The 26181-nt window shown below is 28.0% G+C and overlaps 4 protein-coding genes across 4 annotated transcripts in view; 3 read left to right on the top strand and 1 right to left on the bottom strand.

The window, feature by feature from the left end:
* The first annotated feature begins 8586 nt into the window (after positions 1–8586).
* LOC124418508 lies at positions 8587–9342 on the top strand. Its single transcript, XM_046945092.1, has 3 exons — positions 8587–8690; positions 8762–8932; positions 9004–9342. The coding sequence occupies exons 1-3, from the start codon at positions 8627–8629 to the stop codon at positions 9222–9224; spliced, it is 456 nt and encodes a 151-aa protein (XP_046801048.1). The 5' UTR covers positions 8587–8626; the 3' UTR covers positions 9225–9342.
* A 2316-nt stretch (positions 9343–11658) lies between these two features.
* LOC111690432 lies at positions 11659–12342 on the top strand. The gene is made up of 3 exons (XM_023452906.2): positions 11659–11768; positions 11836–12015; positions 12096–12342. The coding sequence occupies exons 1-3, from the start codon at positions 11705–11707 to the stop codon at positions 12332–12334; spliced, it is 483 nt and encodes a 160-aa protein (XP_023308674.2). The 5' UTR covers positions 11659–11704; the 3' UTR covers positions 12335–12342.
* Positions 12343–14266: 1924 nt separating this feature from the next.
* LOC111690430 lies at positions 14267–15187 on the top strand. The gene is made up of 4 exons (XM_023452905.2): positions 14267–14422; positions 14484–14615; positions 14685–14977; positions 15032–15187. Exons 1-4 carry the CDS (start codon positions 14383–14385, stop codon positions 15071–15073), a joined length of 507 nt encoding a protein of 168 aa, XP_023308673.2. The 5' UTR covers positions 14267–14382; the 3' UTR covers positions 15074–15187.
* A 4932-nt stretch (positions 15188–20119) lies between these two features.
* Positions 20120–26181, bottom strand: part of LOC111690429 — a 115089-nt gene continuing 109027 nt past the window's right edge. The window contains exons 2-7 of the mRNA XM_046945176.1: positions 24811–25187; positions 24433–24510; positions 22767–22899; positions 22320–22560; positions 20992–21089; positions 20120–20554 (exon numbers count right to left, since the gene is read on the bottom strand). Coding sequence (XP_046801132.1) covers positions 20241–20554; positions 20992–21089; positions 22320–22560; positions 22767–22899; positions 24433–24510; positions 24811–25187 — 1241 coding nt within the window. The 3' untranslated portion in view covers positions 20120–20240. The remainder of the gene's footprint in view (positions 20555–20991; positions 21090–22319; positions 22561–22766; positions 22900–24432; positions 24511–24810; positions 25188–26181) is intronic.

Below are 26181 nucleotides of genomic sequence, written 5' to 3'. Positions count from 1 at the left end.
GCAACAAGGTTTCTGGATTAAATCACGTCAATTTCCAACTTGTCTATGCTATACAGAGTCTCGACCGAGAACATGTATCTTATATCACAAAAACTTATGTTTTCTCCTCTCAACAGGATTATCCACATTGGATGAAACGGTGCTGAAGCAAGGTCGTGGCAACATATATCTTGCATCTGTTTGCCTGCCTTTCGATTCTCCGACGTCAGAGCTTATAAAACTGGTCGAAGAGGCACAAAGCAAAAATAAGAAAATTGTAATAGGTTGTGATGCCAACTACCACCATGTAGCTTGGGGTACAAACACCAATCGAAGAGGACAAGCCCTCATGGATTTCCTTAATACTAAAGACTTGAGCACATCGAAATTAGGTAATAAAGCTACCTTCGTCAATAGAATTAAACTAACTAACTATTTAGTTAGTTAGTTCCTTGAAGTCTAACTAAATTTAATGCAATCGAATTTCGAAGCAATTAATCTCATAATTGAGCAGCAGGTCTAATGCAAACATACAAACAAATTTTCATATTCTCACATAATTTTTTCATTTCAATTGACAAGAGTATCACTATCAAGATAAATTTATTTAAATCTCATCAAGTCTTCAAGGATGTCTGTTTATTACTATGACAACTACGAAGGGGTCCCCGTCTTTAAAGACAATTATTCTGCAATTTTATTAAAAACATAATGACGTCAATCAAGTTAAGAAAATTTCATTAAGATTGTATGTAGTTTAACAGATTTTCAGCAAAGACGAAAAATTTATGCACATACTTACATACAAAAGCTTTCAAATTTAAACAAGAGTTACATTTCAGTGATTACAATGTGTATTACATTATAATAGCTAAGTAATAGCTGTATATATAACTACTTGTTTATTCGATTCTCATAACCTAAAGCATTTAACTAAAAACTAAAATTTTTTACAAAAAAATATTTAAAATCGGCTGAAAAGTAATGAAATTAGAATGGTAATGCATTACATGGTAATGCAAGTTGTCCCAAATATAAAATTTAATATAATTTGTAATACTCAAATATAAATTGCCCATCTTTTTGTAAAATTTTTCGCAATAAATTTTTTGTTCAAATTTGTTTACTTTGTAAAAAAAATAGAAAGGGCACATAAGGAAAAAAAACTATGCATATTTATAATAAATTGCTCAACTTATGGTCCTATAAAAATGACTTTATGTCATCAATATTTTCTTTTTTTTAAACATCTGTTGGTGGTCTCTAATCTTGGCTATAGACAAACCAAACAAAAAATGAAGAGAAAAAACAAAGAAATATGCATTATATTTTTTCGTAAAAAAAATAGAATAAGAATAAAAAAGAGATCTCCAAAAAAAGAAATGAATTGAATTTTGAAAAGAAAAAAAAAAGGAAAAGAAAATTAAAATTGATATCAGCATGACTTTTACTTCAACTCATTGTTTAGGGAGTTTGGATTTGCTATCGTTTTTTTTTTCCTTCATTTATTTAGTCATGGTTGTTGTTGTAGAGAAGTACTTCGAACTTTAGTATACGTTACAAGTATACAGGAATACACACACACATACATATTTATATTATAAAGAGTAATTTTTCATTTTGCAAAAAAAAATTGTCCTCGTCGACGTTGTTTAACTTTTTGTTTTCTTTGCAGGAGGGGTAAGAATATAACATTTTCTAACCTAAAGGTATCAAATATAACACATTACTGAATACAAAATATACTAGAAAATAGTAGGGATATTCACAGATTAAAATAAATTTGAAAGTAAAAAAAAAATATTTTTATATTGAAAGTAAAAGAAAAAAATTATAAGAAAAAAACAAAATTCTCAAGCAATTTGTAGTTTAAGAATTGCATTAGTAAGTGAATGCCCCTATTATTAAACAACATCATAAGAATGTTTATAAAAAATATATACAAACAAAGGGCTGATGGACATCAATATTATTAAGAGCAGAAAGCAGACAACTGCAGAACCTCAAAGTACGAGATGTTGACCACTACGACAGTTTTGTTCTTTTTTTCGTTTTGCCACTTCCGCTGAATAAGCAAGCTTTCCATAAGATACACTTACCCGCATCCATTATCCTGTTATATGTTATTATAATAAGCAGCATAAAAACATTTTTTAAATGCGAAAAAAAAAATATTACAGACAAAATGATAAAAATTTATAATAGTGTGTACGTACGAGCGAGCTTGTTTGTATCTTGTCTGTTTTGTCATAAAACAAAATTTGTATATTTCTTCTTCTTTTTTTACGACTTCAGATCCTGTTGAGTGTGGAGCAGCATTATAAATCTACCACGTGCTTTTTTACGAAACTTATGTTCTATTGTTTGGCTTTTCATGACATGTTCTCCCCTTAAACTAATGAATGGATTTGTTTGGAAAATATTTCAAATATTAAATTGTTGTCATATAATTTGTAAATTTTTAAGAGGAAGATAATTCAGTTTGAAGCTTAAAAAACTGTTGATTTTAATTAAAGTTTCACGACTGAAATCCCTTTAGTATTACATATAAATAATGTAATATTTTAATAAAAATTTACAGCAATTTTACAGCATTTCAATCGATAGTAAAGTAAAATATTTATGAGTGCAGTTAGGGATTTAAAGAGATTTGTAAAGAAAATAATTAACATTTTAGTGAAATTTTAAATTTGTTGTAGAAAAATTAAATTTTTTGGTAAAAATTTAACATTTTTATGAAATTAGAAATTATTAAAGAAATTGTCTAGTGACAATTTTGATAATATTTCCAGTGAAATTTCGTATTTGTTGTAAAATTACAAATTCCTGGTGAAAATTTCTTGTGAAATTTTTAATTTGAGTTAAATCTGACTTGAAAATTAGTAAAATTTTAATAATTATTAGTGAAGAAATAAAAAATAAATTTCCAGTGAAATATTTTCACATTTGTAGTAAAATTTCCCATTTCTAGAGAAATTTCAAAATTCTAGTGAATTTTTAAATTTCTAGTAAAATTTTAAATTTATAGTGAAATTTTAAATTTCTAGTGAAACTTCAAATATTTATTGAAATTTTAAATTTCCAATGAAATTTCAAATTTCTAGTGAAATTTCAAATTTCTAGTTAAATTTCAAATTTCTAGTGAAATTTGAAATTTTTTGTGAGATTTCAATTAATTAGAAAAAACAAAAAGGTCGAAGTAAGAACTATTAATCAATTCTTGTTAAAATATCTATTAAAATTAAGAATTTAAAATTTTGTGAAATATTGAAATTCTTTTAAATAAATAAAAAAATTTTACATTTTTAACAAAAATTCGATATTGCAGAAAATTCCAGAATTTAAGAATTTTTAGTGTAAAAACAAAGATTCTAATGTTTCTAGTAAAATTAAGAATTCAATTGTTTAGTAAAATTTTAAAAAAGTTTAGTAAAATTTCTTGTAAATATTCGAGTTTCTTGAGAAATTTTAAAATTCTTGTAATATTTCAAATTTCTAGTAAAATTTTAAATTTTAAGTAAAATTTCAAATTTTTAATAATTTCAAATTTTTAATGAAATTTCTAAATTCTATTAAAATTTTAAATTTTAAATTTCTTGTAAAAAATTAAATTTTTAGTGAAATTTAAAATTTCTAAATTTCTTGTTAAAAGTTAAATTTTTAGTAAAATTTAAAATTCCTATTGTATTGAAATTATGAATTTAAAACAACATAACTATTTCTATTAAAATAAATAATGGTTTTGAATTTTTTAACAAAATTTCAAAATCTTTGTGAATTTCAAAATATGCGAATTTAAGTGAAATAGAGAATTTCAAATTTTGAAAATTTAAAATAAATAAGTTTAAAATTTTGTGAAAAATTGAAATTCTTTTAAATAAATAATAAAATTTTGAATTTTTAAAAAAATTTCGATATTGTAGTAAATTGCAGAATTTAAGAATTTTCAGTGAAATAGAGAATATTAAGTAAAACAACAAAGATTTTGATGTTTTTAGTAAAATTTAGAATTTTGACAGTTTTTAATAAAATTTCGATTTTTTTAATTGAAATGTCAAATTTTTGGTGAAATTTCTAGTATTCGAGTTTATTGAAAAATTTCAAAATTCTAGTAAAATTTCAAATTTCAAGTGAAATTTCTAATAATTTCAAATTTCTACTGAAATTTAAAATTCTTTTTAAATTTCTTGTAAAAATTTTAATTTTTAGTGAAAATTTTGAATTTCTGTTAATATACAAATTTTTAGTGCAATTTAAAGATTATAATAAAATTTCGAAAATTTTCAAATTCTTACTGACATTTCAAATTGTCTGTGAAAATTTGAATTTTTTGTGAATTTTCACATCTATAGTGAAATTAAAATTTTGAGCGTAATTCTAAGTTTTTAGTAAAATTTTAAATTTTTACGGAAATTTTAAAATATTAAGGAAATTTTAAATTTTTTGTGATATTTCAAAATTTTAGTGAAATTTCAAAATTTTAGTGAAATTTTAAAATTCAAGCGAATTCTAGTGACAAAAAAACGGATATCCCAATTCTTGTGAAATTTTCAATTTATCTTAAAATCGGTGAATCCTTGTTAGTTTGTAGTGAAGATTTCTACTAAATTTTAGTGAATTTTTGATTAAAATATTTATAGATTTGTTATAAAATTTAAAGTAAAAATTCAAATTTCCAGTGAATATCGACACTTTTAAAAAGATGTTGGTCTTTTTATTCCAATGTCTTTATAGAGTCAAGATGGTATATAACCAACAAGTTTTATTCGACTTGTCAACACCTGAAACTGCAGTAGAGAACATGCATGCAAAATCGTTTTAAAAGTTTGCATCACATTCACATAAAAGGTGTTTTTCCGCGTAATTAACAAGTTTTTACTTTCCAGGCTCCATAAGAAAAGTTAAAGGAATTTCTATTAAAGGCAAATAAATAGTTATTCATATTTTAAAGATATAACTAAAGACTTTATTTTGTAGTTTTTTTTACGAAAATTTCATCTTATATTAATTTGCCTTCTAAACATTCAGCCACATTCTCAAGATGAATTTTAATGACCCTTTTTTTCATAAGCAAACTCAACACACTTCTATTACACACATAGAGATAGTGAGAGAGAGAGATAGAGAGAAAAACAGACAGAGAAGAGATACATAAACATAAGAGGATCATTATTGCCTTTGACAGTAATTAGGACGAGACATGAAAATTGCTATTATCACAATATTTGTACTTGCACTTGAGAAGTCATACTAAAGGTAAATTGCTGCTCCCAGTGATGGTACTTACTGTTACTTCAAGCGTTAAAATGTTGTTTTTCTTAAATTTTTACATTTCTGTAGTTGTCGTCTTTTTTTTTGCCACTTATTTTCGTCTTCATTTTTTATTTGTAGGAGACATTTTCTAGTGCTCTGTACTTGTAGAGTACGAGCCAACAAAAAAAAAAAAAACGAAACTATGTATTTATGTATGTACTTACTTTAAAAAACTATTGTTGCAAAAAAAAAAAGTTTTTTTTTCGGTTATTTATTCTTAAAGAAATAATATTTTTAGAAAAGTTTTTAAACAAACTTGTTTAGTATACTGTGTTTAAATGACTTGAAAAATGTATAATTTTACTTGGTGAATTTATTTTAAACAATGAATTGATGATTTGACAAAATATTTTTAGCCTTAATCATTGAATTTGGTTGTAGGAAGTATTTTCCTAAAAAAGAAAAAAAAACTTGAAATGTCACATAAAGCTGAATAAAAGAAACAAACTTTTAATTTTTTAACAGGAAGTTAAAGATAATTATAAAATTTTCTATATTTAACACATAAAATACATTTCTGTATGATATTTTCAACAGAAAGAGAGTAAAACGTGGTGAGTTTGAAAATTAGTTTTAATGGAAAAAATAAATATGAAATCGCCTTAAACTTGTTTAGTTAATTTGCATTACATTGTACTTCCATATGTTAGATTTCTAGAGAACTTTTTCAAACTACCCACGTTTATCAGTTTATATATGTGTTATATTGCGACATTTTTTGACAGTTTAAAAAAGTCGTTGTTGTGTTTCGCTGTTGTTTGTCATTGGTGTTTATTAACTCCTTTGTCAGTTTGTCACTCTTATTCTCTTTCGAAACGTGCTCATGTCTTTAGGCTCTTTTAATACTCAAGGCACACGAACCAATTAATTAAATCTAATTAATTATATTATCGACGGAAGAGAAATGAGTCTGTCATTATACTTCCGCTACAGGATATACACATAAATGTGTTTTACGTGCTCATACACTAAAACATACAAACTTTTTTTTTCAATTTACATAAAAGTCAAAATCAATCGTTTTTCGTCTTTGATTTCGTAATCAAAGAAGGTAATAGCGAGTGATTAATACGTATGTATGTGTATGTATTTAGACGATTTAGTTTGCTTGCATCGAAAAATTGAAATACAAAAGTGATGTCGGAAATGACAGTATATCTTTCTGAGTAATTTTCGATTTCTACCTTTTTCGAGTAGACCGGATCTAGTACTCCGCGGGTAGAATAGAAAGGTCTAACTAACTAACTAACGAACTAACTAAAGAAACAAACGAACTAACTAACGAACGAACTAACTAACGAACGAACTACCTAACTAACTAAGTAACTAACTAACTAACTAACTAACTAACTAACTAACGAACTAACGAAATAACTAACTAACAATTTAACAATTTAACTATTTAACTATTTAACTATTTAACTATTTAACTATTTAACTATTTAACTATTTAACTATTTAACTATTTAACTATTTAACTATTTAACTATTTAACTATTTAACTATTTAACTATTTAACTATTTAACTATTTAACTATTTAACTATTTAACTATTTAACTATTTAACTATTTAACTATTTAACTATTTAACTATTTAACTATTTAACTATTTAACTATTTAACTATTTAACTATTTAACTATTTAACTAACTAACTAACTAACTAACTAAGTAACTGACTAATTAACGAACTAGTGAAATTAAAAATTTCTTGCGATTACCTACTGACATTGCGAATTTGTAGTGAAATTACGACTTTTCAGTGATATTAGGAATTTAAATTGTGAAATTGCTAGTTCTTTGTGAACTATTTAAATTCTATTGTAATTTTGAAAGCATTTTTATATCGCAAAATTTTAGTGATATTTCTAATTTCAAGTCACATTTCAATTTCTTGTCAAATTTGTAATAAAATTTCAAATTTCTAATGAATTTGCATAAAAGTGATCACGTTTTTAGGCTCGTGTCTTGGCAGTGTGGCTATTGTCACAAAGACAACATAAAAGAACTTCAACTTTAATATCGCAAAAAAAAATTAAAAATCGTTTTTTTTAATTAGGCGTATACTTTATGTCTGTAATATCAATAAATCATTAATACGTATACGTACGGGTATTGTTAATAAAAACAATGCAAATTGAAATTTATTGCAAAAATAAGTGCATGACTGGGAGGTTGTCTTAAAACATTACACACAGTGTTTGTATATGAACAATTTATTTTCTTAAAGGCCAAATTACTTCTTTTAATCGTTAAATATTTTTGTGTAGTTTGTTTTATATTCATTTTTAAATATAAATAATATTTGAGTACACTTGTGTTCATTTCATTCGTTTTCAAAAGTAATATTAATTTATTATTTTCAATCAATACATTTAAATCAGTTTCAATTAAAAATTATTTCTGCGTTTGCATTAGTAATGGCATTATTTTTTGAAATAATTTTAATATGCACTTTTCTTCTAGGGGGCGGTAAGTATTTGAAACCTATTTCAATTTTAAAACTAAAACTAAATAATAAATCTTAATCGTTTTAATATTAGCACAAGGATTGCATTGCCACCATTGTGATTCAAATAGTTTTTTGTGTGACAAATCGATTGGAACTGATAGATATCTGCAATTATGCAAACCCCAACATAAATTCTGTACTTTGGTTTGGAACAAAACAAAATACTACGACCGTGGGTGTTCAGATGGCGCTTATTGTGTTCGTTATCGTACCGGTGAAATGAACTGTTGTTCTTGCCCGGCAAACGGCTGCAATTGGAGTCATTGGGCGTGTAAAGGATCAAAAAATATTTCGAATATAAAGTTTATTATTGTTTTTAGTTTCTTTATACAGTTTTTGTTGTATTTTATGTTTATGTAATGATTGTCTGTTGAAGGAACATAGGGTTCGTCGATAAAGATAACATTAAATTTGAAGTAATTGTAATTGAAACATAACTAATTATAATTACAATGTCATGTATTACTTATGTACATATGTATGTCGTAACCCCCAAAACCCTGCTCAATATGACAAAATCATAACATTTTTTTTTTTCATTAGTTCTTGTAATTATAATGAAATATATCATGAACTTGCTATGGAATATACAACGAAGTTGCTATTGATTTGAAAAGATTTCACAAGAAATTAAAGCTAATAGTTATAGTTTTTAACCCTCTAGCCCAATGTGCAGCCGCATGATATGAATCATATGCTGTGGGTCTTGATTTAATAAATACAGATTATAAAAAACTACATTGTTGAGAAATCACCAGTTTATTTATCGCTTAAAACTATATAGTTAGTGGTCATCTAAGTTTTCTAACAAAAAACCAAGAAAATGCTAATCACACTTAAAGTTTTAATAAACTTTTTAGTATTTACTTTTTACATAAAAAATTCAAGTAAATTTTAAAATTTTATTTTAAAAAAGTAAACAATTTTTAATTCTATATTTTACTTTTTGTCGCCCTAGACATAACAACGGCCACATCGTTATTTACATCCAAGCATTTAAAATGCTATAAATGCAGTAGTCTTTTAGATGATGATTGCAAAAATGAAACAAATGTCATGCAAAGATCCGAATTTGAAGAGGAATGTGCCGTGGGAGCCCAGGGTTGTGTTAAACAGTCTGTAATAAGATGTAAGTTTAAAATGTATCAACAAATTATATATTAGAAATATTTAGTATTATTTTCCATTTTCTTACCTTAGATGATGGAAAGGAAGCTACATTTCGTGAGTGTTATTATGGTAGTATTAGTTCTTTTTATACAAGTTTTCTATGCGAAGGCATTAGCCGAAATCGTCAATACGATGAGGTCCAGTGTTTTAAATGTAAAGGTGATTTTTGCAACAATAACAACAGATTGATGATTTCAAAATATTTAATAATTTGTTATACATTAATTGTTATGATTATTTATTCTATGTGAAGAATGTAACTTAAACATGTTATGGTGTTTATAAAAATAAACGTTTACAAGTAAGGACTTAAATAAGTCATTACATATAGGTAGTTAAATGAATTCTTTTGTATTACATAAAAAACATTCGACATGTAAACAAAACTGTGTTTAGTTTACGTTGGTTTGCTGTTGCTCGCCAACTTATTGTTTTCACACACAATTGTTTTTTATATTTAAGTCATTACCAAACTGTTAAAAAGTAATGCAGATGGTATGAAGTAGTCCTTGAAATGAAAGTTGTAGAGTAAGTACAAGTCATTACTAACATTTTTTGTAACATCTTTAACAAATTTAGACGCATTAGGTCACAATATAAATTTAATGAAAGTATGAGCTTTACGGACTTATTGATTCCATCTATGGATGAGTATCTTTTGTTTGTATATTGAAAAATTATTGAAGACAAGTACTTACCACACTCACTTACAAATAGAGAGTTAAGTAAGTACTTACTATAATTGCTAGGTTGTTAAATAAGTAGTTTAGTTTTCGTTTTCGGTTTGTGTTTAAAACAAATTTCGACATCTATATGTCAAGTTTAAATAATTAAGTACTTATATAATATATTATTTGTAAGTCATTACTAACCTATTTTAAGGTAATGTGGAAGGTTTCTGCTTTTCGTATGTATTGAAAAGAAAGTTCCTGTACTTATATAATATACTATTTAAAAGTCATTACTAGCCTCCTTTTAAGTAATGTTTTAGTACTTGAAAAGTAAGTTGTTGAGTAAGTTTAAGTCATTACCATATATTTTCAGGGTAACCATTAAATCAAGCCTTATGAATCGATTGTTGTTAAGTTGATTCTGCCGAACTAGTCGGGCTTCACATACTATTTCTTGCACTTTGAGTCGAAGCAGTTCATTACTATTACGCTCTTCTTAATATATTATTTGTACATCATTATTTGCCTCCTTCTAAGTAATGCAGACGGTATGTTATAGTACTCGATAAGTAAGTTGTTGAGTAAGTTGAAGTCATTACCATGTTTTTGTCGGGTAACCATTAAATCAAGCCGTAGAAGTCGATTTAATTTTATTCACAAATGTTCCTCTTAAACATCCACTATGAATCTCCATTCAATATCCGGAATCCGATCAATATGGTTGCTAAGTTGATTCTGACGAACTAGTCGAGCTTCACATGCTTCGAGTAGAAGAAATTCATTACGTATTGCGAGCTTTTTTTATATAAAAAAAGTGTGGGTGGGCAAACCTTACGTACTTAGTGTTTCATGATCAGTTCCTTTAACATAATATTCTAATAATTTTTCAATAATTCACTAGTGGATGTGGCAGCAAGGATATTGCATGATAAATAAAAAGTTTTGAATTCTTTACTTATAAGGTGTTCAGCGCGGTCTATGATGTAATATTTGAGATGATGGCATTGAAAAACTCCTTCTTCTAGGGATTCACTATTCATTGTGAAAAGCGAATTTGTTGTTTGTTTGTTGATCAACGATATAAATCGATTTTCACAACTGACTGAAAAATTCGACAGGCAATATAAAATATAGAAAACTCAGAACCGTTTTAAAATACAAATCTGTTTTAAACTATTCTATTTCTGATTTATCATGAGTTAATTTTAAATTAACTCAAATTCTTACTAGATATTTTAGTATAAATATTGTTATTACCTATAAAACTTTAAATAAAAAATGTATTTTAAAAAATTTAATGAAACAAATAAGACAAGTCGAAGCCGACTATATAATACCCTACACCTGTTACAAAAATATAATTAAGTTTTTTTAACAAAGCATTTTAAAGACTAGTATAAAACATGGTTTTGCAGCTTTTTGTCGAGATACGAGTATAATGAATATAATTATGAACTCAAAAGCCCTATTCGGCGGGTTCGGACGTATGGGAGCTAGGTGAAATAATGGACCGATATTTGACTTCTTAATAGGCTTCTTCTCTGGTACCCTAGAAGATCATGTGGCAAATTTTATTGAATTATATTCAAAATTGCGACCTTCGTTTTGATTACAAGGTTTACTATTAGGGTTCAGTTCAGTTATATAGGGGCTAGGTGAAATAATGAACCGATCTTAAGCATTTTCAATATGGTTCGTCCCTGGGGCAATAGAAGATCATGTGCCAAATTTTATTAAATTATCTGAAAAATTGCAACCTGTAGTTTGACAGACGGACGGATGGACATAGACAGACGGACGGACGGACCGACGGACCGACAGACAGACATAGCTAAATCGACTCAGAAAATAGTTATAGCCGATTGGTGGGTATATGACCAATATATGACCAATATATTATATCACCACTAAAGTGGTGTATAGGGTATAATTACTCTACAAAATAAATGATTCACATATTGTGGCTAAAGAACGATCATCATAAAAATAAATAAAAAAAATATTTACACTTCAGTTCCATAAGAAATTTCAAACGGATTAAACGTTCATACAAAAGCAGAATGCTACTCAACCTTAAAGTACTCATTTTCATTATTTGGTCATATACCATATTTAATTATACAAGTAAGTTATTAAATTAAATAATTATAGAAAAATATTTTACAAATATTTATTCTAACATTTCTTTCAGATGCCGTAGATTTTTCAGATGCTACTGCTCTGTTTACGAAAAATAACTTAAAATGCTATCAGTGTAGCACTCTAGAGAATGACGACTGTAAAAATAGCACATTGATCGTGAAGAATGCATCTTTTGTCAAAGAATGTAAACCGGATGCTACGGGTTGTGTTAAACAATTTGTAGAAAGATGTAAGTAAAGATTTGTAATTTTTTTTAATTTAAATAAAATTTTCTGAAAAAAAAAATAAATAATATATGTTCTTTTTTAGCTGATGGACGTAAAGCCACTTTTTATGAGTGTTATTATGGTGATATTAGTTCCTTATACACAGATTTTGCCTGCGAAGGCATCGCTAGAACTCGTCAGTATGATGAGGCCCAGTGTTTTAAATGTAAAGGAAACTTGTGTAACAATAGTAATCGTTTGACACTTTCCATACATGGAGTGATGTTGTTAACATTTTTGGCGTTCCTAAATTGTCACTTTTCCATCAAGAGTGTAATGTAGTTTTATGTTAAAAAATATCGAATGTAATTTAAGTTTTATTTAAATATAAATAATTTATTTTACCAATTATAATGTTTAAATCACATAATAAAATCTTACAAGAATTTGTATTTATATTATAAATTCTGAATCATCAGACCCTAAAGAAATAAATCATATGCTGTGGTTACTGATTGGTAAAAAATTTATAAAAATATATAGGATAATTATAGTTGGTCGTATATGACCATATGCTATGAGGGTCCAGTGAAAATGTATCAAATGAAAAAAGAAATTAAATATTAATACGTCCCATTAGATCCTAACCTTGCGCTAATTGCTAAAAAAATCAGACTTTACCAGAATTTGGTTTACTACTTAATCTTTTAATGAAACTTTGTGGCAACAAAAAGATTGATTTTCAGAAAACTTACTAATCTACTATGGACTAAACGGAATTTTAATGAAACACTAAGACAAATATTTATTTTAAAGAGTTTTTCTAAAAGGGGCTTCATACGGGGGCTAAAGTCAAATGGTCCGATTTCAAATAAATTAAATAATGTGAGTGTCAGTAATAAATTGTACCAACTTCAATCGCGATTGCTCCTCAAACTAACTAAATAACTAACTAATTACTAACTAACTAACTAAATAACTAACTAACTAACTAACTAACTAACTAACTAACTAACTAACTAACTAACTAACTAATTAACTAACTAACTAACTAACTAACTAACTAACTAACTAACTAACTAACTAACTAACTAACTAACTAACTAACTAACTTACTAACTAACTAACTAACTAACGAACTTACTAACTTACTAACTTATTAACTTACTAACATACCAACTTACTAACTTACTAACTTACTAACTTACTAACTTACTAACATACTAACTTACTAACTTACTAACTTACTAACTTACTAACTTACTAACTTACTAACTTACTAACTTACTAACTTACTAACTTACTAACTTACTAACTTACTAACTTACTAACTTACTAACTTACTAACTTACTAACTTACTAACTTACTAACTTACTAACTTACTAACTTACTAACTTACTAACTTACTAACTTACTAACTTACCAACTTATTAACTTACTACCTTGCTAACAAACTATCTAAAAATGGAACATAAGTACTTACCAGACAAAGAAAAAAAGTAGAAATTTTATAAATTTTTAAGAAAGTCGTTTGGTTTCCTAGGAATAAATTAGTCAAAAAATGCTCGCTCATGATTTTTGGCTTCAATACATGTTGTCGACTTCACATATTGCGCTAAATTCATCTAGAAAATATTTCTTTCAAATTTTAAACAATATTAGCTTTATAAGTTATTAAAACAGTTTACATTATTTTTAAAATATTTCATCTTAAGACAAGAAAAAAATCACTCTTTACACTAAATACATAATTTTTATAAAATTATTAAATAATTGAATTTAAAGTACTGAATGAATGTAATTCTCTTTAAAAAAACAATCGTAAATATTCTTAGACCAAACCGCAAGTTTTGTATTCGTTGTATAAATTATTATCACAATTTTTTTATATTATTCTATTTAATATTATTTTAAATGTCATTTGTGGTTGAACTTTATGTTATTGTAAGATGGATAAAGAGTATTTCAACTAATAGGCTGAATGAAATCAAAAGCAGAATAAGTATTGATCCAAACTAGTTTTGACTTCGAGATAAGCAACAAGAGTGTATCTTTAAACTTTATTTTAAAGCATTAATATAAATTCCCATTTAGTTAAGAATTTTTAAATTTTAACTTATTGTGAACTTTAAAATACTGACAAGCGTTACATGTGATATAAGTAAATAATGTGACACATACTAAACGTGTAGGGTGCACAACATTCTTAACAAAAGATTCTGATGATAGATCAAAAATAGACTTAAAAAGAATATTCTATTTGAAATTATCTTTAATAAAATGGGTATTTTTTATGAATAAAGTATTATTGATATCATAACTGTCAGTTGATTTTATAAACTTAGCTGAGATAGGAGCTTGTCCGGAATAAAATAAGAACAAAAACAAAATGATTAAATTATTAATACTTTTAATTGCAGTTGCTGAAGGTAATAGTAATTGAATACAATATAACAGAGACAAAACTAAAAATATTCAAATTTATTTCAGTATTTACTCTAGAATGTTATATTTGTGAAAATTTCGAAACAGCACGCTGCTTAAAACCTGAACAATATCAAGATAAGTTATTACGAGAATGTGGACGTAATGAAACGAAATGTGCGCTGCTGGTGGAGAAAAGTATGTTATTGTTTTCCAAAAAAAAACTTAAAAATCGTGCATTAATTTATGTTTGAATTTTCCTTTAAGCTACCGATATTTCTCTTATAAGAAAGTGTGTAACAGTTAATTTTAAATGTGATATATCAAAATACAATTGCGAAACATGCGAAACGGATGCTTGTAATTCCGGCAATGAAGTTAAGAAACCAATACAAAATGTCGTAACTGCGAACTTGGTTATGTCAAATATTTATCGAATAGGCGCCATTGCTCTGGTGATAACAGTACTAATTATTTGGTGTGTTATTAAAATATGTCAGAAAAAAGATGATATTGATTATGAGGAGGATGATGATTGTGATGAATACTATGAAAATGAGGTATGTAAAGAATTTATTTAAAATGATCTCATATCAAAATTTCATCTATTACAGACCAATATTGATTTGGATGAAACAAGCATTGAGAAATGCTAAATATGTACATACATACATACATACATGCATACATACATTCATATGTACTTCACCTCTAGATAATGATCTCAATGTTTAATTTAAAATAAATTCTTATTACTAAGACGATTCATATTTGTAATCTTTTATTAGTAATGATGATTGTATATATTATTAATAAGATATGTAATTATAATGTATAGTTAGAACATGTTTACTTAGTTGGTATTGGTTTAAAATTATGAAATACTAAGAGCGATGACAACTTAATAATTCCGTGTTGGATATTTTAAAACTCTTTTACAGCGGAAAAAATACGTTTTAAAATTATACACGCTTGGTAGCAAATTGAAACCATGTACGGTGACAAAGCTATGTTGTCACACAGAATGTTGCGTTGTCGAAATGACAACGATTCGTTGTCGAGATCACAACGATGTATTGCTGGATTCACACTAAACGTAATCAAAATGACATCAATGCTTTGTTCCTTGACTATGGTCTTGTTTATTGACTAGTCTGGGAACTTTTCTATTCACAAATCTATGGATCAAAATAATGACTGACGAGAGTTTTGACGTGAGCACCCTGACGGCCTTATCTCACGGTGGTCTTTTTCATCCACTGGGTAGACTTGAGAGCGGTCTACCCCCGCCTTTTTGTTCTTCAATGAAGAACTCAGTTGGCAATTTTTTACATTGGCTTTGACCAGTCCATGCACAAGTACTTTGCTGGAGTACTTGAGCTATCTAATCTCTGACCATTGGATGGACTCTGTTGATTCGGCAACAGCACCTAGGTGGACCGAAGTACGATCCAGCAATAAGCCGTAGACATTGTTCTTACTCACGGGGACACACTGTGGTAATTCTGATATGAACAGAGTATACTCTGAACATATCTGGACAAGGAAGGAAAATTCAATGGTATCATATGTATGTAATACCTTTCATCAATCATCATTCAACCCAGCACACATCTCATTCATACGATACATTCATAAGGTAGACGGGTAGGGTAAGGGACGCCGAACCTCACATTCATCCCGTACCATACACAATTAATACCAACTCAGTCACTCCTCTTTGGGTATCTGTTGTTTTCCCGAAATATTGACTCATGCATCAGTCTTTTAATCGCCACTTCGAAGGGATCTCAACCAACTGACCAGCCAGGTTATGCGGTGTTCTGGTCTGACCTCTGGTAATCTATGCAAGGAATAAGCCAAGCAGTATACTGTAACCAACGTTTCAGTCCCGACCATACTGGATGTATTGGCCACCTCTTTAAACCCCAGGATTGCAATAACACCAAGGCGGAGGTCTCGCCAAGGCAACATGCCCCCGACGGGAGGATCAAAATAATGTCAAAACTGTGATATGCTCAACTGATAGTTCAATATACTAATCCATATGTATTTAAAATAGTCAGTAAATTAATCTATAGACTAGTCAATGAGACAGATGTCTACCACATCCACACATATAGACGTCGATTTCTTCAAGATCATCTTTAACATATCGATTCAGGTTGCGATATTTTCATTTTAACTCAACTCAAATTTATGAACTAACACCATAGTTATCACGAATTTTCACAAAATGATGCTTTTCGAAAACTAACTTTTAACATTTTAATGGAAATTTTTAGCGAAATTTAATTTATTTTAACAATATGGCAAAAACTTTCAGTAATTATAAGCAACAAGTCACGATTTTCTGATTTGATCTTTGTTTAAAGAATTCTTTTGCTTTTAATTACCTAAGTACTTTATTTGGTACTTAGTCCACATTTGAAAAACTACTATAGAATGTTTGTGAATATCTAATGTATCTCTGTTGAAAAGAAAAAATTTCGCTTGAATTGAACGGAAATAGACACAATCAAGGAATTTGTACTCGAACAAATGAGTATTGTGAGTAATTGTGTATATGTCTAGGTTGCAATATCCAGTGGTTGGACATATAGTCACTGCCCTGTAGTACGAAGAAATAGTTCGAGTAGTAGCCTTTTTTTCTAGCAAAATATCGACCACTTCTTTCGCAGCAGTCACATCGGACAGCAGGGAAACAACCAACATACTGTGTAGTCAAAATTAATTGCATGCCACTCAATTCTAGTAGCAAACAATACTACCACCAAAAAACTTTTTCACACAGAAAATATGTTATGTAGAATACGAAAAAAAATGGTAAAAGAAAAAGTCATTAACAACATTATGATCAATTGATAAAAAAAATACCCATTGCAGTGCAATTCATAATAAGTTTAAAACTCACTAAATGAAAACAAGTAAGAGTTCTATATACAGCTGTGACGAATTGTATATAGCCTTGATCATGGTGTGGTAAAAGAAGTCGTCTTTTACATCAAAAAGTCCAAAAAGTCCATCACTTACTTTGGGCTCAATATGCTTAATTTCATGTTTCTAGATTCAATATTACAGAAAATTAAAAAAATACCTTTTGGAGAACGACAAAAAAAACCAAAAAGTATCCAAAAGTTCCATTTTATGGTTTCTCACATAATTCAGACTCTACATTCTTTATTTCATTATACTAGGTACAATATTATAAAAAAAAAATCAAAAAGTACCAAAAAGTTCATTTTTGGTTCTCACCTAATTCCGAATCTATGTACTTATTTCATGTTTCTGGGTCTGGGTTCATTATTATAGAAAACTCAAAAAGTACCTTTTGAAAAAAGAAAAAGTACCAAATAGTTCCATTTTATGGGATCTTACTTTATTCATATTCTACATAGTTAATTTCATATATCTGGGTTCATTGTTAAGGAAAAAGTACCTTTTGAAAAACGAAAAAGTAAAAAAATATCTCTTATGGCTTTTAACTTAAGCCAGGCTCCAATAATTAAATTCATGTTTCTAGCCAATAAAAACACACTAGTGCTGCTCTCGCTCCCCCGGGAGCATGTTACCTTGGTGAAGACTCTACCTTGGTGTTATTGCAATCGCGGGGAATAAAGTGGTGGCCAATACCTCTAGTCTGGCCGGGACTAAAAAAATGGTTACAATCTACTTCCTGGCTTCGTCCTTTCATAGATTGAGAAGAGGTCAAACCAGAGAACCGCATAATCTGGTACTACGGGTGGCCAGTTGCCCACAGGACTATGTCCTGGCTGGTCTGTTGGTTGATGTTCCTTCGGGATCCACGTAGTGGATGTGGTTTAAAACCAAATTCTCGGGAAGACAAATTGTATATTGCACGGGATGAATATAAGGTACGGCGGGCCTCACGCAACCCGTCTACCTATAATGAATGTGCCATATGTTTTTTCTCTCATGAATGTGTCGTATAAATGAGATGTGTGCTGGGTGTGGTATGGTGTTGGATGAAAGGCATCATATACAAATGTTACCATTGAATTTTCCTTCCTTGTCCAGATATGTTCGGACTATACTATGTTCATATCAGAACTGCCACAGTGTGTCTCTGTGAGTAGAAACAAAGTCCTCGGCTAATTTGAGGAATTCGTACTTCGGTCTACCGTTTACGTCCCTAGGTGCTGTTGCCGAATCAACAGAGGCCATTCCAGCTGCGAGATCCGTGATGTTTTACATCTCGGTACTTGAGCAAAGTGCTTGTACATGGACCGGCCCAATCCATGTACATAAATTGCCACCTGAGTTCTTCATTGAAGGATTCGGGGGCGATAGTAGACCGTTGTTCAAGTCTACCTAGTGGATGAAAAAGACTACCACTCGAAGGCGAGGGTATAATGATGAAGTATGGTAAAAACTAAATAACTCTAACAAACTAACCAACTAACTAACTAACTATCTATCTATCTGTCTGTCTGTCTGTCTGTCTGTCTGTCTATCTACTAACTAATCAACTGGCTATCCAACTAACAAGCTACCTACTATGCATCTTCTCTTCATACTTTTAACATAATATTTATTGAAAACAAAAATTTTTTACGTTAATAAGTAATAATCAGGTAAACATGCAAATGCATGCATCTTTAAAGGTGCATGGACCCATGGATAATACATTTACCTGTTTCAGAACGTTTTGCCATTGATTTTTTAACTCATAGTTTACCCATAAAAGCATAATGTTGCATGATTTAACTTTAGTTTTTTACTGCATATGCGTTTATACACTTTTTATGGCAGATAATTCCTGTTAATAAATGAAACGATTTTAAGTATATTGTTTTTTCTCAATAAATTCTTTGTTTATTTTTTTCAGATAATTTAATATTTAATGTTGCAGTTTCTTTTTTTACATTTTATGGAGATATATTTTTTATATACAAAAAATTTATTATGATTATTAATGATTTCTTAAAGCTAATGTGAAAAAAAATTAATCATTTTTGTTTAACAAAAACAAAAATTAAGCTTTAGCATATTAGAGAGAATAGTAAAAAAACTGTATAAATTTCAAATTGGTTCAATGTGGTTATGTTTTTAATTTAAAATTAATATATTATAAATAATATTACAAAATGTATTAACGGTTATTTACAGTTTAATTTATAATTAAGTTAATGTTGTGATAGTTTTTAAAATAAATGTTTTTTATAAAATATATATTTACAAAATTAATTATTAAATAATGTTTATGTGTGTGATATAAAAGGTTTAATTAGGGGTAAGTAAGAACTTTCCTATAAAAATAACTATTAGGTTGTGTATCTTTTTTTTTGCATAATTATGCCATAAACTGAAATAATTTGTTATAAATTTTAACAAAATTATGTAAGAGGAAAAAGTGGTAACAAACACTTTTTAGAATTTATTATAAAAAAATATACTTAAACTGAAAAATAATTACAATTCAATAGTTTATATAAATATGTATTTGTCCTTGTGATGTCCTTGCCTTAATATTTAATTATTATTTCGATAAAATTTAAATATCATTTAAAAATCTGTTTTAGTTAAGATTATTTTAATCTAAAGCTTAATTCTAATAGATTTTATAAAGAATTTTTTCTTTTTTATTTTGTCCTTAATAAAAACATAATAAATTTTAATTAATATTTGTATCTCATCTGGAGTGTGTGTATGTGTGTGTTTCGATTTACATAGAAAAAGATTTCAACTACTATTTTGTACAATAATTTACTAGTTTTAATTCTTAAAACTTAAAAACTAAATTAAAACAAACTGAAAAACACAAAATAAATATTTAACAAAATTTAATTTAATTTAATACTATCATGAAGATAATGATAAACAAAATGAAGAAGGTAATGATGATGTTGATGATAACGATGAAGTTGTGTTGCCAGCATACAAATGTATATATTGTGGCTGTTGATGATGTTGCTGATGTTGCTGATGTTGCTGTTGATGCTGTTGATGATGATAATAACTTTTAATTTGCCATAATTGTAAATTCTTCTGTATTAATATAAATATTAATGTTAAAATTATTAATTTTATTGTTAATATATTCAAATATGGATGTTGTTGTTTTTGTTGTAATAATCCTCTTGCTGAACTTTTTTGCATGGCGGCTGGACTTTCATCTAATTAACACAATCATAACATAGTAACCGAGCCAGTAAAACAGGAAAGAGCAGAGATATGAGCAGCGCAGCAACATTTCAATCAAAATATGTTTTATATGGAAAATTTTTTGTTGTAATGAAAATATTAGTAACAGAATAAAAAAAAAACAGTTAAATAAGTGTATTTTAAATTGTAGGATTAATAAATTTACAAGTGTGTGTGTGTGTGTGTATGTGTATAGGTAAATTTTAATTAAAATAGTATTAATAAAATTTAGTCATGTATAACAGCTTTTGTAAGCAGATTTTATATGATTATGTAACAAATTTTTATTTATTTATTTATTTATTTAAGTATTTTCAAGCATATGAATTTGGTTTTATGGAAAATATTATTTTGTTGTTGTTTTTTATAATAAATTATTAAGTGTTAGTATTAACATAGTTATATTTACCATTTAAAACATTAACCACTACACTGGCTGCCTCAGCAGTGGTTGGCATGCAGGTATAATTCCCCGAATCGGCTAGTTGGGCATTTGATATGCGTAGTCTGGTTTTATGGGAAAATTAGAAAGAGGTAAAGAGAATTACATTATAGTCTCGTCTACAATATTTTGAATAGAACAACTTTTCTAAATTTTTATTTAAAACTGGTTTTGTAAAAATGTTGAAAATTATGAAAAATTATAAATTTAAAACAATTTGTTATTGAAAAGCTTTTTGAATATAAAAAGTTTTTATGAAAAGCTTTTTCAATATAAAAAGTTTTTATGAAAAGCTTTTTGAATTTAAAAAAGTTTTTATGAAAAGCTTTTTGAATTTAAAAAGTTTTATGAAAAGCTTTTTGAATATAAAAAGTTTTTATGAAAAGATTTTTGAATTTAAAAAGTTTTTATGAAAAGCTTTTCGTTACAAAATTTTTAATTAATATTTTTTGGTTAAAAAAGCTTCTGTGGAAAAAGTAAAACAGATGTTTGTTTAAAAAATAAAATAACTTTTTGTTAAAAGATTTTGTTTGTCAAAAAAAAAAATTAATTAAAAAATCTAGAGTTTTTTTTTAAAAACTTTTTTTGTAAAAAAAACCTATTGTTAGAAAAGCCTTTGAGAAAAAGTTTAAAAAATAAAATAATTTTTTGTTAAATGAATTTGTTCTTTAAAAAAGATTTTAATTAAAAAATCTATAGTTTTTTATGAAAATTTTTTTTTGTGAAAACAAAAAACTTTTTGTTAGAAAAGCTTTTGAGAAAAAAACTAAAATAGATTTTTTAGAAAACAGCTTGTAACAAGAAATATTTTTATAAAATCAGTTTTTTATAAAAATTTGTGGAAACAATTTTTCAACAGCTTTTTAAGAAAGCAGCTTTTTATTGAGAAAAAATTTTTTGTGAAAAAAGCTTTTGTAAAATTAAGTAAAAAAATATGTTTAAAAAAATCAAATATCTGCTTTAAAATATTAATCTCTTTTTACACTTTAAAGAAAATAATAATAAACTTTATTAAATCATTTAATTTAACAATTAATAATAACTAAAATAAACTGCATTAATAAGAATCGCATCAATTTTTCATTAAAGAAAAAAAAAACAAAATTTCCTTAAAAAAAAAAAAATACTGCAACTTCCGACATTAAACTTCAACATCCTACTTTTAATCCTGGTTTATGAACAAACAAACGCACAAGAATACAAGCGCCTATAAACACATGTCCTTGTTTTCATAGAACACAGTTAATGTGAATGTCATGTCTTTAGTTTTTTTCTTTTTCACCCGAAAAACCAACCTGCTTTGCAATTTATCTCCCAATTTCGATTCCATTGAAATGCGTTGCATATCGATGGCTGCCTCATTGGGATGTACCACAAATGGTGTCAGTATGTATGGTCCACGATACCAATGTATTGGTCCAATATCATGAGCTGAGGAAGGTTGCTTTATATGGCATGTTAACGTTATGGCACTGCCGATTTTCACATACAAATCCGCTGGACCGGAAATTGATGCTTTGGCATCTGGTGGTGTCACTTTAACAGCGTAATAAATACAGGAAAATACAGCAGCAAAATACCAAGAGAAAAAAAACAGATAGATAAACCAAACAGAAAAAAAAAACAATTAATACAATCCATGAAAACGTTATTACTTTTTATCGTTGTCAACAAAATCGCAGGATTTTGAATTTTAAAAAATATGAGTTAAAACAAAAATTGAAAATACAATTGCAACTTACCAATAACATTTAAACGGAAAGCCATTGACATCTTGGGTTCCGTATTAACTTGACACTCATAAATGCCACTATCACGTGGCTGTGCATATTTTATATGCAATGACCATTGTTTCCTATCCAAAGTGCGTGTGACCTTAAAATAAAGATACAGCAGGTGTATTAGGATGGTATTGATGGATTTTGGAGTGATTTAAAAGAATGTTTTTTTTGGAAAAATATTGAACACACACAAGTTAATTGGATTTAATTCTTTTATAATTCAGACTAGTCTATAAATTATGTAATATTCTAAATATACTAATCTAAATATAAAGGTAATTATATAGTCCAGAATATAAATCATTCTATAGTCCAGACTATGAATCACTATATAGTCCAGACTTAGGATCATTCTATAATCCAGACTATAGATCATCCTATAGTCCAGACTATAGATCATCCTATAGTCCAGACTATAGATCATCCTATAGTCCAGACTATAGATCATACTATAGTCCAGACCATAGATCATACTATAGTCCAGACTATAGATCATACTATAGTTCAAACTATAGATCGTTCTATAGTCCAGACTATAGATCATTCTATAACCCAGACTATAGATCATTCTATAATCCAGACTATAGGTCATTCTTTAGTCTAGACTATAGATCATTCCATAGTCCAGACTATAGATCATTCTATAGTCCAGACTATAGATCATTCTATAGTCCAGACTATAGATCATTCTATAGTCCAGACTATAGATCATTCTATAGTCCAGACTATAGATCATTCTATAGTCCCGACTATAGATCATTCTATAGTCCCGACTATAGATCATTCTATAGTCCCGACTTTAGATCATTATATAGTCTAGACTGTAGATCATTCTATAGTCTAGACTGTAGATCATTCTATAGTCTAGACTGTAGATCATACTTTAGTGCAGACTATAGATCATTCTATAGTCCTGATAATGGATCATGCTATAGCCCTGATTATATACCACTCTGTAGTCTTAACTATATATCATATAGTCTTAACTATACATCATTCTATAGTCCTGACGATAGATCATACTATAGTCCTGATTATAGATCATTCTATAGTCCTGACTATAGATCATTCCATAGTCCTGTATAGATCATTATTATATACTTTAGTCAAGACTATAGATCATTTTATAGTCCTGACTGTATATCATTCTTTAGTCCTGACTACAGATCATTATTTAGGCAAGACTATAAAACACTCTACAGTCTAGACTAAAGATTATTTATTGTTTAGATTACAGATCATTCTATAGTTCATACTAAAGATCATTGTAGACTTAAGTCTGCATTAAACTATTTCAAAGTCCAGACTATTTACCAATCAATAGACCACACTTAAGTCTAATCTTGTTATATCTTGTTTATAGACCATTCCAGCCTTAATATTGGTTTTAGACATCACTAAAGGGTGGTATTATATTCCAGACTATAAAATTGTTTTATAAAAGTTCCTCTTTCTTCTTTTCTTTTTAACACAAGATTTAAATTCCATAGAAATGTATTTCCATTTAAAACCGTTTTTTTTCATTCTTAATTAATTACTTAGCCACCCTAATACTCTTATTTAAAAAGTTTTACTCTGAAACAAAAGGAATCTTTTCACTTTTTTTGTTTTCTGTTATCATAAATACCTTAAATCTTTCATCAGATGTATATGTCAATATACCGGCTGTCAAAATGTGTAAATCTCTTTTGCGTATCCAGGATACCTGTGCACACATAAATCGTGTGTTGTTGTTGTTGTTGTTGAAAAATGAGATGATTGCAAAAAGGTAATGGAAAAAAAGAACAAAAAGACCATAATAGAAAGATTAAAAAAAGGAATCAAAGACTGCTAAAAGGTTAAAAGTAAGATTTATCTACGCCTTGGTACTTTTTAATAATGGTTTAATTAAAAATTATAGAAAAAAGTAAAATTGTTTGAAGTTGATTTTTATTTCTTACAAAAAGCAAAAAAGAAAATCGTCGCTGTCTCAATTGCCACAGCTTTAGAAATGACATTGACTTACTGATTTATCACCCAAGTTTTCCACACGACAATTTATGGCTGCTATTTGTCCAGCGCGTGCTGTAATATTACGCGGCATGGACAAATCAAAATATGGTTGAGGAACTTTTGGAAATGGTTTTTCATTTGATGACCCCTCTTCGTCCGACATGTCTGGATGCTGTAGCTTTGTTGCATCTTTTAGCGTATGCAGTCTATTGTGGTGGCTATTCAATGAATTGTAATTTATGTCGATGATATTGTTATTGTGCTCGTTGTTGTCCCTTTGGTTGTTGCTTGTCGTAGCGCTCTTACTGCTGCCTCGGTTCGTTATGGAATAGGGGTTCTTCATTTTGTGTGAAGTAAATTCGATTGGTTGCTGCTGTTGATCCATTGACACTGTAATAAAAGATAAAAAGTAAAACATAATTTGTTACAATTGCTGATAATATTTATTTATAGTTAAGGGTCTTTTCTACTTTGATTCTCTTTGACACCACAGTAAAAGTGACAAAGATAAAAAGTGAAAAATTTAGAACCTTTAAAAAATAATGTTTATAAATATTCATCTTAGTTTACACCTAAAACGTATACGTAACACCAATTTATTTGTTAATTAATTAAACGTATACGCCTACTTTTACTGCACCGTTTTTGGAAAAATGTGACATTCGATAACATTTTAGTCAAAACAGAAGACCATTTTGTAAATGCAAAAAAACAAATATAAAGACCGTTTAAAATCGCCCTTCATTTCTGCCATAATCCAATTCATATTTTGTTAAACAAGAATCCCTAGGGTGAAATCTTCTTGTTCCGAAACCGCCATTTGATAATTGTGTCTGTTTGTTTTTTTATCATACTCGAAATTTGTAATTTAAATAAATAATGAAATATTCTTGGTATTTTTTCCTTTTAATTTTTTTAATAACAGTTTTAGGTCGGTTTTTCTATAGGCATGTCTGTGTAAAAAATGTTAATTATAATTAAATTAGCTTTTGTTGTTTGGTACTACAAATCCTAGGTAATCTTGATGTAGATGAGTTTTAACTATATTAAAGAAAAAAAGTCCAAAAAACAAAATGAACAAAAAGAAATGACACCACCAGCAAAACATGCGATAACTTAACGAAATATTTAAAATTAAATGTTAACACTGAACCACATAATAATGAAAGGAATACTTTGATTTCGTTAGAGAGTTTGTTACATATTTGAAGGTAAACTAGATCATACATAATATAACTGATTAGACTATAGGCTAAAATATAGACTAAACTATAGGCTAGACTATAGACTAGACTATAGACTAGACTATAGACTAGACTATAGTCTAGACTATAGACTAGACTATAGACTAGACTATAGTCTAGACTATAGACTAGACTATAGA

This window comes from Lucilia cuprina, chromosome 2 (assembly GCF_022045245.1).
Source record: "Lucilia cuprina isolate Lc7/37 chromosome 2, ASM2204524v1, whole genome shotgun sequence".
Lineage (NCBI taxonomy): Eukaryota > Metazoa > Arthropoda > Insecta > Diptera > Calliphoridae > Lucilia > Lucilia cuprina.
This window is presented reverse-complemented; position numbering and strand designations above follow the sequence as displayed.

Coding starts and splice junctions, on each gene's coding strand:
- LOC111690432 (XM_023452906.2), top strand. CDS start 11,705: ATGCTACTCAACCTTAAAGTACTCATTTTCATTATTTGGTCATATACC. Junction 11,769..11,835: donor TACCATATTTAATTATACAA/GTAAGTTATTAA, acceptor CATTTCTTTCAG/ATGCCGTAGATTTTTCAGAT. Junction 12,016..12,095: donor TAAACAATTTGTAGAAAGAT/GTAAGTAAAGAT, acceptor GTTCTTTTTTAG/CTGATGGACGTAAAGCCACT.
- LOC111690430 (XM_023452905.2), top strand. CDS start 14,383: ATGATTAAATTATTAATACTTTTAATTGCAGTTGCTGAAG. Junction 14,423..14,483: donor TTTAATTGCAGTTGCTGAAG/GTAATAGTAATT, acceptor AATTTATTTCAG/TATTTACTCTAGAATGTTAT. Junction 14,978..15,031: donor ATGAATACTATGAAAATGAG/GTATGTAAAGAA, acceptor CATCTATTACAG/ACCAATATTGATTTGGATGA.
- LOC124418508 (XM_046945092.1), top strand. CDS start 8,627: ATGCTAATCACACTTAAAGTTTTAATAAACTTTTTAGTATTTACTTTT. Junction 8,691..8,761: donor TTTTTACATAAAAAATTCAA/GTAAATTTTAAA, acceptor TTGTCGCCCTAG/ACATAACAACGGCCACATCG. Junction 8,933..9,003: donor TAAACAGTCTGTAATAAGAT/GTAAGTTTAAAA, acceptor TTCTTACCTTAG/ATGATGGAAAGGAAGCTACA.